Source organism: Micromesistius poutassou (assembly GCF_964030765.1).
Source record: "Micromesistius poutassou genome assembly, chromosome: 17".
Classification (NCBI taxonomy): Eukaryota; Metazoa; Chordata; class Actinopteri; order Gadiformes; family Gadidae; genus Micromesistius; species Micromesistius poutassou.
In genome coordinates, this window is record NC_140287.1 from 17154294 (window position 1) to 17166492 (window position 12199).

The following is a 12199-nucleotide window of genomic DNA, read 5'->3' on the forward strand; positions in this document are numbered from 1 at the left end:
GCGTCAACACTAGGGATGTGAAAAACTAAAATTTTTCATGGTCGAATAATCAGTGGGTGGGATGAACAAATAATCGATTATTCGATGTGTGCCGACATTCACAAAGGCAGCCATGGATCATCGGCAAGAAATCACTTAATATCTTAAACGCAAAAAAACAAACTTTAACAGTGATCAGTGTTTGTGTTGTATGCATATATATTAATATTTATGCTTGTGTGTATTGTGTATATTGTTTTTCTGTACATGATTAATAATTTAAAAAAAAAGTAATAGTGCTACAAGAACCAACATTAGTTCTGTCCGTTAATTCTTGTTTATTTGAATGGGAAAAAATGTTAACGGTCCAAATGTTAAAAAACTGGCTTTGACCCTCGGGAACGAATAATCGAATAATCGAATATTCTGACCCATCCCTAGTCAACACCAGTTGAAATGTTTGCGGAATTCAGGAGTGTAGTGTAGGGTCTTACCTGGGACCTGCAGGACAGCCGATAAAGCCGTCATTACAGGGCATGGCTTAGCAAGCATACATATTATTCCTACCTGCACCAGTAGGTTGTCTCCCCCCGACTCCTTCAGGTTGGCGAAGAGGAAGCCGGCCCGAGAGAGTCCAGAGAGGAAGGGCAGGGCCATGTTCATCATCCTTTTTTTAACCTCCTTCCGGTCCTCTTTGTCCTCCTCCACCTCCTCTTCCTCCACCTCCTTCTGCCAGTCCTCCATATCCTCCTCCTCCTCCTCCACCTGCTTCTGCCAGTCCTCCACATCCTCCTCCTCTGCCGCCACCTCCTTCTGCCAGTACTCCGCAGTTTTCCCTCCCTCCTTCTTCCCCGCCTCACCTCCCGTGCCCGTCGGTCCAGTCTTACGTGGTCCCGTGGGACCTGGTCTAGTCGTGGACAGCAGGGTTTTGGTTTTGGTTTTGGAGCGGGCTGCTTTGCCCTCGGATATGTGGACCTTGTAGTGGATGACACCTTGTTTGACGGTGAAGCTCAGGAGTTTGACGTAGTATTTGTCGATCCAGAACGGCTTGTGGAGTTTCTCCTGGGCCATGGCCTGGCAGACGGCCTTCAGGACCTGGGTCTGAACCGCCGGACTGGGCCACTGGCACTTGGCCACGATCACCAGGTGCTTGGCGCGATCCCGGGGAGACTCTGGAGATTAGAGAGTTCGGAGAGATTTGAAAATGAACCGGTGATTGGCTAAATGAAGGTTGACACCTGGTTCATACACCTGGTTATACCCGACATACACCTGGTTCATACACCTGGTTATACCCGACATACACCTGCGGTAGATAAATGAATCGAGGTGTATGACAGGGGAAGAGCAGTGTTATATCAGTGTTACACCTTGCCACACCTGGTCACATGTCTACACCTGGTTACACCTGTCTACACCTGTCTACACCTGGTTACAACTGGTCACACCTGGTCACACCTGGTTACACCTGGTCACACCTGGTTACACCTGGTCACACCTGGTTACACCTGGTCACACCTGGTCACACCTGGTTACAACTGGTCACACCTGTCTACACCTGGTCACACCTGGTCACACCTGGTTACACCTGGTTACACCTGGTTACACATATATACTACATACCAGATATGCTGCTCAACCACTGGTTTCACAAGTCTCTTGTCCCTTGTAAGTCCAATCCACACAGGGCCATACCTGTCCGAACATAGTTTCACCTGCCTATACCTGGTTACACATGTCTACACCTTATTGGAACTGGTTATACCTGTTCCCACCATCCCACACCTGAATAGATGAGATACCTGTGGTTACGGCCGCCTTTTTATTCCTGATCTGCGTGTGTTCTTCCTCCGCTTCCTGGACACCTTCAGACGTCTGCAACACAAAAGACCCAAGTTACCCAACCAGCCAATCCGGACCACCCGAGCTTCCGAGCAGCCAAATCATAGTCCTTACCCGTGCTCTGCTGAGCGTCTTCCTCCCCGTGTAACCTCGGACCCTGGCGCAGGTCTTCCCCTTCTTCCCGGCCCCGCGCACCTGGAAACACAGACTAGCTCAGCCTACGACTAGACACTATCCCACATGGGAACCCAGACTGGTTCAGGTCTCAGGATAAAAGCAGTGTGAGAGGAGTGTCTCTGCTCCTAGTGTTTGAGGACACGTAGACGTCATGTGGTGCGCAGACGGTAATGCAGTTGTGTCCTGTACTGGATGTAGAACTCTCAATCAGAAAAAGATGAAATGATTCTGGCTGGTGCCCTAAACGTTTAAGGTTATGGCAAACCTACAATTTATTTCAACTTCAAGTGTCAGGACAATTGTGTGTAACAATTGTGTGTTACAACTATGAACAGCAAATATTGTTGGGGGCTGTGACTTTGAATATGTTTTGACTTCGTCACTGGCGTCACTGCGACCTACATCTGGAGGAACATGCATCAAATCCCCTAAAGGGCATTCATATTGAGATCATTGTTGCAGTTCGGTGGACACGGTTCCAGGGTTATGTTCCAGGAGGTCTAGAGACCGTCCCAGTGAACGGGGTTCGTACCTGTTTCCTCGGGGGTATGAGGTGTTCCGGGGTGTACACGGGCTCCGGGTCCACGTCTCCTCCCGTCCACAGGGTGCGGACCGGCTGGGCTGGCTGGGCCACACTCTCCGTCTCCTTCAGAACTACACCGAGACAGAGAGACGAGAAGGATGGACCCAGTACAACATATACACCTGATCAATACTCACCCTGTACACCTGATCAACTCACCCTGTACACCTGATCAACTCACCCTGTACACCTGATCAATACACACCCTGTACACCTGATCAATACTCACCCTGTACACCTGATCAATACACACCCTGTACACCTGTGATCAATACACACCCTGTACACCTGATCAATACACACTCTGTACACATGATAAATACACACTCTGTACACCTGATCAATACACACCCTGTACACCTGATCAATACACACCCTGTACACCTGTGATCAATACACACTCTGTACACCTGATCAATAAACACTCTAAATCATATCAAATAATTTCATAAAGCTTAATAAATAGTCAGAACATAGACCTGATGGACTTTCTATCCAGGCTTCTACAGACCATAGACAGGACTGGAACTACGCAGGCGTCTACAGAACCTAGACCCGACTAGAACTACGCAGGCTGCGCTACAGAGCGTATAACCCACCGTAGGCCATCTTCATCCTCTTCTTCCTCTTCCTCCTCCTGGAGGGGTCGATGTCCGAGGGGCTGGAGTCGGACCCGTCCAGGTTCTTCAGGAGGACCACCTTCTGCCTCAGACAGCTGCAGCCCAGCATGCACTGCTCCTTGCCGCAGTGGGTGATGGGCCGCGAGTGAGCCAGGCTGGAGCAGACGCAGCCCAGCAGGCAGAAGTCCTTGAGGCAGGGCGGAGTGGGTCGCTTCACCAGCTGGATGGGAGCGGTGGGATCCTCACGTACGAAGCCCTATGGGGGAGGGGAACGCCGTGTCCTGGTCAGTGCTTCACATCGAAAACCAAACCTTAACTTGTAACTTGGCTTGTAACGGCTAATCACACTCACACCTGGTGTGTAATATGGGACCTTTAAGGAAGACGCCTTACCTTAGAACTTAAACATTGAACTTAGAGAAAGCACCAGCTATCTATCATTTAGAACCAAACTTAAGAGATGGATTGAAAACAACCAAAACTGTAATCTCTCTCTCTCTCTCTCTCTCTCTCTCTCTCTCTCTCTCTCTCTCTCTCTCTCTCTCTCTCTCTCTCTCTCTCTCTCTCTCTCATCTCTCTCTCTCTCTCTCTCTCTCTCTCTCTCTCTCTCTCTCTCTCTCTCTCCTCTCTCTCTCTCTCTCTCTCTCTCTCTCTCTCTCTCTCTCTCTCTGCCAAGGGACTACAGATGAAAATTAGCTTTTCCGCTAACTCTGGCACATTGACATTTCGAGTGTAAACTAAAAATGACATTTTGAGTGTAAACTAAAACTGTCAATTGACGTGCATTGTCCCTTTTAAATAAACAAATAGAATAAAATAGAATACCGCTGTGGTGAAGAGAGACGTGAGGGCGACGGAGGCCCTCTCCTCGGTGATGCAGGTCCGCGGCCGCCCCTCCCACACCACCGCGTCCTCCAGGTCCCTCTGCTTCAGCAGCGTGACGGACACCAGGGCTTTGGGCTTGGGGGGGGGGGGCCGGCTCGGGGACTCCTCCCCTCCTGCCGGACCCAGCTCAGAGTCCGACTCCAGCGGGGCCAGGTTCTGACCGCCCAGAGCCGGGTCCTTTGACACGGGCGGCGTCTTTGGCGTTGGGAGATGGGAGGGTGCCAGCGTCTTCAGTTTCTTGGTCTTCTTCAGGGGGGCGTCGGCCGGCGTGGCGGAGACAGTAGGGGCCATCGTCTTGGCTGGGGGTGGGCGTGCCTCAGATTTGTCTTGTGTCTGGGACGCGAGCGACGGGAGTGTTGAGGGCGTGGCCGGGGCTGGAGGAGCGGCGAGGGCCGAGGGCTGGGCGAGAGGTGGCCCGGGGCCGGCTGCTGTGGGACTGACCGACACCAAAGAGTCCCCAGTACCCGACACCGGTTTGGACTTCAGGTTGAACCCCCCGGCAGTCTTCTGCCTCCTCTCTCGACGGAACTTCTTGGTGGTGGTGGGCGGCAGCCGGGGCCTCTTGGAGGGCGGCACGAAGCTGGAGATGAGGGCGGAGGTGGGCGCGCTGAGGGGCTGCTTCTGGATGACACTGCTGAGGGTCCGGACGTAGCTGGAGCTCTGGACGGGGAGCTTGTAGACCACGGGCTCGGGCGGCGCCTGGGAGAAGCTGGAGGCGTGCTGGTCCAGGAACTTGCCCTCGTTCTCCAGGTACTCGTCCAGCATGTCGCTGCAGAAGGCTGACAGGTTCTTACTGGGATGCTCCGTCGCCGAGGCAGCGGCTACAACATGAGACACGTTTCGATTAAATGGTTGTTGTTGCAATTCTGAAGGATTGGAAACTTTCTGAAGAGCGTGTATTTTAAAATCGGTGAGTTGCAAACCTTCAGGCCTGGAAGACGAAGAGGATGTAGACGACTCTGAAGGAGGGAACTTCTCTCTCCAACCCTTGATCTGGGTAATGTCTGAGGTCTTCCCTGTCCTAGAAACAAAGTCCAAGCACACACCTGCAGAAACAATATTGGTATATTATTATTATTATTATTATTATAGGGCGTTTCATTGTTCATTGTTCTGTTTTATTTGCATCCAGAACAATCTAGGAAAAGGCTAACCACAAGCAAGCTATCATCCCACCACAGGCACGACTAACCCATTGCAAAAAATATTTTCATCTTATTGCTAACCATCTACCACAGGCTTGCTTAGCAGGCCAAGCACCCATCACTGGCTAAGCTAGCTCTTAGCATGCTTACCATTCACCACTGGCTAGGCTAGAAAGCAAACCATCCACCAGAGGTTTAACTAACCCATAGCAAGCTAGCCACCCAACCAAAGACTAGGCAAAACCATAGCAAGCTAACAACCCATCAAAATATGGGCTAACGGATACAAAGTTAACCCCCCCCCCCCATCAAAGGCTAGGCAAACCCATAGCAAGCTTAGAAGCCACCAAAAAGGTAGGCTTTCCTAGAACTTATAAGTGCAGCGTAGTAAAACTTTGTATGTCATTGGTAAAACATTAGTGGATGCTCACTCAGTAGACGAGGTGACGTTTGCGGTGATGCAGCCCGCGCTGTTGGAGCCCGCGCTGTTGGAGCCTGCGCTTCCAAAGAGAAAGGGTGAGGAGGGATGGGCAGACGCACCCCTAGGTACTGCAGGTCTATAGCGAGCGCAGAATCCAGTAAATGCATCTTCAGTCCGACTGGAGTTCACACAAATTGGAGAAAAAAAACGAAAAGTAAGTGGAAGAGACTCAAAAGGTAAACATTGGAACCTATTTTCCTCTTAATTTGGGGTCTAGGGGACTAATGCAGGTCACAATTTGTTTAATTGTCCCAGTATTGAGTGAAAACGCCTAAGATGATTAAGACGAGTCAGACAGGCCCCACCCTCGGGAGAGGAATAATTCCGGCCTGGATAAAATAAACTAGGATGATGATAGTCCCGTATACCAAAAATGGTCAGAAATGTATGGTCAGCACCTTTAAGGGTGCTGACCATCAGGGCCGAAGGATGCAAGGACCGACGCTAGTTACTCAAGTGTGGCTGCTGTATGCAAATGTATTAAATAAGATAAATAATAAATATTTAAGGATTCATACCCTCTTGCAACACAGGGTGGATGACCTGTCTGTTCTTCATGAGCTTCAGATCCCTCCGGAGAACCTTCTGAAAGGCAGCAATGGTCTCCTTGTAATCCTTTAGTACTTCACCTGAAGAAACATGTTCTCCAGAAATCAATGCAGTGGCCCCGATCCCTCCCGTGTCTAGTGGAGGTGTGCTTTGTGGAGGAGGTTCTCCCTCAGGTGATAGTGTATTTGGTTGAGGGTCTTCTCTGGGGGGCTCCAGAGGCTGGGTCCCTGGGCCGTCATGTGGATCCTGAAGGTGGAGCTTCAGTGCTTCCTAAGACGAGTAGCAGACGTTTTGCCCTCATTAAAATGGTTGCATAAAAAAAGTCTTAGAAAGAGATTTCTAATTCCCCGCCTGTGAAACTAATTCATTTAGTTTGTTACTCGTGTAATCAAATATTAAGAGGGTATTGTTTGTTTGAGATTATAATGGAAGATATTCTGAAACAGGTCCACTGCATTATCAATCGAATACATCTGAATTTCAATCAGAAGTATTTGAAGTGGTTCAATTTGGAACAATCCTAACACCATCTCCTGTAAGAGCAGCATTGGGGATCTTTACCTTGGAGGTAAACGAGACGAAGAGCTGCTCCTCCACTTCCTCCAAGCTAGGCTGCATCTTTGTGTACACAGGGTCCGAGTCGCTGGCAGCCCCTTTGGACGGTCCCTTCCTACACTTCTTCTTACCCTTCATCGGCTTGGTTGTTGGTTCCGGTTCTGGATCTACTGGAGGTGAGGGATCCGGCCTCAGGATTGGGACCGTGAGGGGAAGCGGCGGGCAGGGAACCAAAACCTGCTCCGCTTTGGCGACTTCAGCCTCCAAGAGAAGGTTGTTGTTATCGTTGGAAATAAAGGACAGGAGGTCTGAGAGAGAAGGGCTAGGTGACAAGGCGCCACCATCCAGAGATGAGAAGCTCGGAGACATAGAGAGCTGGAGATTAAGGGGAGACAACTCTCCCGGGAAGGCTAAGGACTGGTATTCATCCTCGTGCAGTAAAGGGTCAGGGGCAACAGAGGGTGCTTCTTGGCAGGGCTGATGGTGGGGGTTTAGTGTAGGAGAATGATGGCTTGTGGGGTAAAAGGGTGTAAATGAGTTCAAAAATGGGTCAGGTTGAGGAAACAGGGAGTGCCATTTCAGGGAAGTGTCGACAACTGAGGCAGAAGGTAAGGTTTCTAATCCTAGAGACACGTGTAGGGGGGGTAAAGGTTCTGGTGAGGACACGGGCGACAGTGATTCAAACCCTATGGGGGAAGAATCTGGGAGGAGTGGGGCAGGTTGGTCGGTCGACACGCATGGTGCCATGGTACTGGAGTCTGTAATGTCAGCCAGGAATGAGTCAATGGCTGTTGGCAACCCTTCGGGAGCAGAGGTGGAGAAATGTATTTGCTCGGGAGTAGACAATGGCACATCTATCCTCGGTAACACAAGTGTACAATCCGGTACCTTAGGTATAGGAACCACAATTTGAGGGGCCAACACTTGACCCTCTTGTGTTGGTTCCTGGTGATGCGGGGTTGACGCAGGGCTGATGCAGAAAGAGCCGGGATGGGAACCAACAACAGTGGGCCGGTCACAAGGTGCTGTTTTAGAGGGAGGTGGTGCCTCAGGGGGTGGTTTATTCAAGGGCTCTTTTCTGGTCCCCACATTCTTGTGTTTCGACTGATGTTTTGACAGGAAGCGAGCGAGAGCTGGCAGAGGAACCAGTGCCGGTCGCTTGTGTGGCCTCACATTTACTTCTGGTTGAGGTTCAGAGTTGCTCTTGCAGTCCGATGAAGACAACAACGGCTTTATTGGGGATTTGGGGGCAGGACAAGCAACCGTTGTTGACTTTTCATTGACTGCGGGGCAAACTGTCGGAACCGAGCGCTCAATCTCGGCCACCTTTACTTTGCACGTAGATTGCATACTGGCGACCATTTTGTCCAAATTGCATCTCCGCAGGGAAACGTGGGCCTCTCGAATCAGCTCAGAAAACAACTTCTGAGAAGGCTTTGCCTGACTGAGGAAAGAAACGAATAAACGTTAAACTTTCCACCCTTGACTTTACAGTGACATAATCAAACTAGCATTATATAGTTGCGATGTAGGATGGTTCCACTTAAAACGTTAATGCACACAAGCATGCTGGGGGAGGACTCATGTTGGATGATGACCAATGAACAGTAAAAGCCTAGAGTTGGGGTCTGTGTTTTGAATCGAACAAGACGATGCAGGGAAGATTGTTTGCAAGTCAAAACTTTCAAAAAAAACAACACAAATAAATAGATGGAAATGACATGAAAATGATATGCTAAGTGCTTTAGCATCCCCGTTAAAGAGTCCCCATTAAATGTAAACTAGTGTGAAATACAGCACTGCTTTTCTACTGTCTGAAATGTTGCATTTGCTCAGACATTTAAATAAATGAGACGGAGGCGGAAGTTGGGTTCTTCATTTACCCGTTCCTGTGCAGAACTACTTCAGTAAGTACTTACAGGAAAGGCCATTACCATGTGTTAATTATTATTTTATGGATTTGCCTAAAAAAGTAGTGCCAAATGGACATTACTGCAGTCCATTAAATAAACGATGATACGAGATCCCCGTTGCAGTTGAGTGCCTGTGAGCCTACTAGCTACAATATTACTATCTGTAGCCTACATCTTGGCTACGGGTCAAAGTATTGAAGTCTAGACGATTTAGCTAGTTTGGACATTGGGCTAAGAAGTGGTTTATTTGTGTAACAAGAAGTTTTTTTACTTTAAGCATTATCTTACCTAGAAAGTTCTTCAGTGGAGCTGGTGGTTGCAGGTATCAAGGTATCTGAATGCTGGTGGTCAGCTACTGGGGAGCTTCTAGGCTTATGGTTTGCCAGCAAAGACTTTAAACTCTTCTTCACGAGAGGATTTTGATTCTTGGACGGGTCGGCCTCATTGTTCAAGTCTTTGCTAGCAGATGATTTGGGCTTCAGGGCCAGGAAGCTTGATCGTTCATCTTTAAACCCTTTAGCAAATGGGTTATAGTTGACTTTCAGTTGTGTAAACCGTGAGTTCTGGTAAGCAGTGACTGCAAAAAACTCTGTCTGCGGAAAAGTGAACGTAGCAACTCGAGGTCCATTGAGCTTGAGGTCCTTCTTGGCGTTGGCAGAAAAAGGGACGACAAGTAATCGCGGTATGTAGCGATGCAGTGGATGCAGGGCAAGGTTTCCCTGGCTGGGGATCATGGAAGTGAGCTTCAGTTTATAGAAAGACACGGGCTGCGCCATCCAGTGCTGCCCTGTGGACGGTGAATCAGGGTGAGAGAATGGCTGGCTCTTCAAATGGCGCGTTGCTTTTCCAGCGACCTGCCACTTGTGTCCGGTCCATTCGTATCGGCTGCTGTCCACAGGCTGGATGTCCACCACCAGGGAGTACTTCTGAGACGCATCCAGCCCTGAGATACGGAAGCGGCAGTAGGGAAACATCCGGCTGCCATCCTTAGTGAGGATCATCTCCGTCTGGCACCTGAAGAACTCATTCCACATGACGTTGTTGTCCAGGGTGACACTCACGCCATGGGAGCTGATCATGGGAGGCAGGTTCTCAAGGGTCTCTTTAGTTGGAGATGGAGACGACCCGCCTGCCGAGGGCTTCTTTATGCGGTCTTCCGTTTTGTCCGTGAAAATAGTTCCATCTCCTTCTCCGGCCCTCCCAGGTTTAAGGAGAACCAACGACGGGGGAGGAGGAGGAAGGGGGGGCCTAGAGGCTTTTGTAGAGCCATTAGTACATTCCTTTTGAAACACCATCTCCTTACGCTTCTTCTTGGTGGCCATGGGTGAAATGCAGACATTCAAACAAAGGCGAACTCTGATTCTCAGCCTGCAGCCTGAGACCCCAAGAGAACAAGAAGGGTTAATCAGTATGTATTCCGAATTACACTTTATTCATACACCCTATTGTTAGCACGTCTGGTTTTATACAAATAAACACCATCCGTGGTTTAGGACTGTTATGAACAGGAAGTTAAGGAGACCTTCATGGATGGTTGTATATCGTGTTGTAGTTGTGAGTAGCTGTAGTGGGTGTAGTTATTGTGTACTGTTGAGGTAGATGGTGGTTGTGCAGAGTGTTACTGGTGATGTTGGTTGTTATTGGGTAGCAGCAGTTGAACAATACAATGTTTTCATTTGCTGGGTATGCCACAATTTATGACATCAAGGTGATGCATCACATATACCAGTTATGAAGAGCACACATATTGCATGAAGCCCAGTTCATGTTAAATCTGATTATCATTCCAGTGTACTACTTGGCCATTCAATCTAAATATCTTATCTATATCTATATCTTATTCCTGCAACATCCGCAGAGGTTTAACTAGCTAGATATTCCTTTCAGTGAACCAGTCAAGCCATTAACCTTCTTCCCATTAACACAGCGGGCATAACGGCTAATGGGGCCTGTACATCGTGACATCACAGGTGACTGACTTCCTCTGTTTTTAAAGTGTAGGAGCACAGGAATGTTATTCAAAGTAATTTTGTTTTGGTCATTGTTCATAAGTAGCTAACATTTGCCATTATGGAGAGACGTTGTGTTTGAGACTACCACTGTGTTTCTAATACGGGACATGGCTAAACAAAGTTTTGGTATAGCATGGGTAACTGTATAATTATGTTTATTTGGGATTGTTAATTACTCTCTTTTCATCACAAAATGGCGAGATGGTCGTCGTCCAAACCTCCCATGGTGCATTGTGATGTACAAGCCCTAAACAACAAGTTAGCACATTTAGTATTTACTCACGGCGGGCCTTAAACGTCTGAAATAATTAATAAGAATCCAGTTCAAGTAAAAACTGAAGTAAATTGAAATCTAAAAAAAACAAATAAACTATTTTTTTCATATTCCCGAACGTCGTGGCGACCATGAAACGCGATCCCGCCTGGCGGTGACTAGCATAGCATGTTGTTGTTTAGCTATGTTTCTGTCGCAGTAACAGAACAGTTATATATATAGTTATATTATATCCAACACACAACTCTAGTTATATCTGGGACAAGTAGAAAATAAGACATGAAAAACCCCATCCTGCTGGTGCCGGCTAACAACGTCCGTCCAACGACCAACCCGGGCCCGACATACACGACACGGCTCGAGCCGTGTCGTGGCTCGAGCCGTGTCGTGTATGTCGGGCCCCGGGGGGGCTCGTGTGCGTGTCGGCAACCCAACGGCTCACCGCGACCACGGACCTCCGTCACTCAACAACACCGCGTGTTTTCGACAACATGGCGGACTCCGGCCCGTAATGGAAGCCGTCTTCCACCCCCCCCCCCCCCCCACACACACGCCGTAATGGCTGCCGTGACTGCCCCCCTCAACCCAGCAGCAGCAGCAGAGGCTTCCCGTGCCTCGCCTCTCCCCCGTTGTTGTCGTCGTCGTCGTCCATGTGCTGGGCCATGCACAAGGATTTACCTTCTGCATCGTCCAATGGAGCGAGTGTTTCGATTACGTTCCGCGGCGGTGGAGGTCTTCGGATGGTCTCCTCCTGTCGGAAGGAGCAACATCTTCTCCTCACTGTGTGTGGAGCGGAGGGCTGAAACGGCAGGAACGTGTTTCCTACCACGCCTACGTCACCACTCACCGACCGCACTCCCCTCCATCGGTGGGATGCGCAGTGCCCGCTGCGCAGGCCCGTTCGTTCGCCATTTTTGACGCACGGTTTCAAAACTGGCCGCTCGACAAGTCCAGGTTATTACTCCTCGTTGGTTCATTGATCATCATCGATAGTTCTGATCTGATCGGGGAGGGGAGGGGGGTGTGGTGGTCGTGTGGGTTCGGCGGCCGGAGGTGCAGCCGTCCACCGGGGGGGGGGGTTCGTGATGGACAGACAGGCCCAGCGATGGACGGAGCCCCGGTCTGTCTGTCCACCACCAGGCCCATGTCGGGGCTGAGGAGCCGGGGGATCCTGGTGGACAGAC

General features: G+C 49.5%; 1 protein-coding gene across 1 annotated transcript; it reads right to left on the minus strand.

Annotated features, from left to right (window-relative positions):
- Window positions 1-419: 419 nt before the first annotated feature.
- On the minus strand, window positions 420-11814 carry mgaa (MAX dimerization protein MGA a). Its single transcript, XM_084482590.1, has 12 exons — window positions 11694-11814; window positions 9018-10104; window positions 6823-8260; window positions 6231-6531; window positions 5663-5830; window positions 5010-5132; window positions 4027-4907; window positions 3181-3457; window positions 2531-2652; window positions 1936-2016; window positions 1782-1854; window positions 420-1151 (listed from the first exon to the last, which is right to left on the minus strand). Exons 2-12 carry the CDS (start codon window positions 10049-10051, stop codon window positions 421-423), a joined length of 5229 nt encoding a protein of 1742 aa, XP_084338716.1. The 5' UTR covers window positions 10052-10104; window positions 11694-11814; the 3' UTR covers window position 420.
- Between the last annotated feature and the right edge of the window lie 385 nt (window positions 11815-12199).

Excerpts from the sequence above, each read along its gene's own strand:
- mgaa (XM_084482590.1), bottom strand. The coding sequence starts at position 10,051 with ATGGCCACCAAGAAGAAGCGTAAGGAGATGGTGTTTCAAAAGGAATGT. Across the intron at positions 5,133-5,662 it reads AACGTCACCTCGTCTACTGA|GTGTGTGCTTGGACTTTGTT; the intron begins GTGAGCATCCAC and ends TTGTTTCTGCAG. Across the intron at positions 1,152-1,781 it reads AAAGGCGGCCGTAACCACAG|AGTCTCCCCGGGATCGCGCC; the intron begins GTATCTCATCTA and ends TCTAATCTCCAG.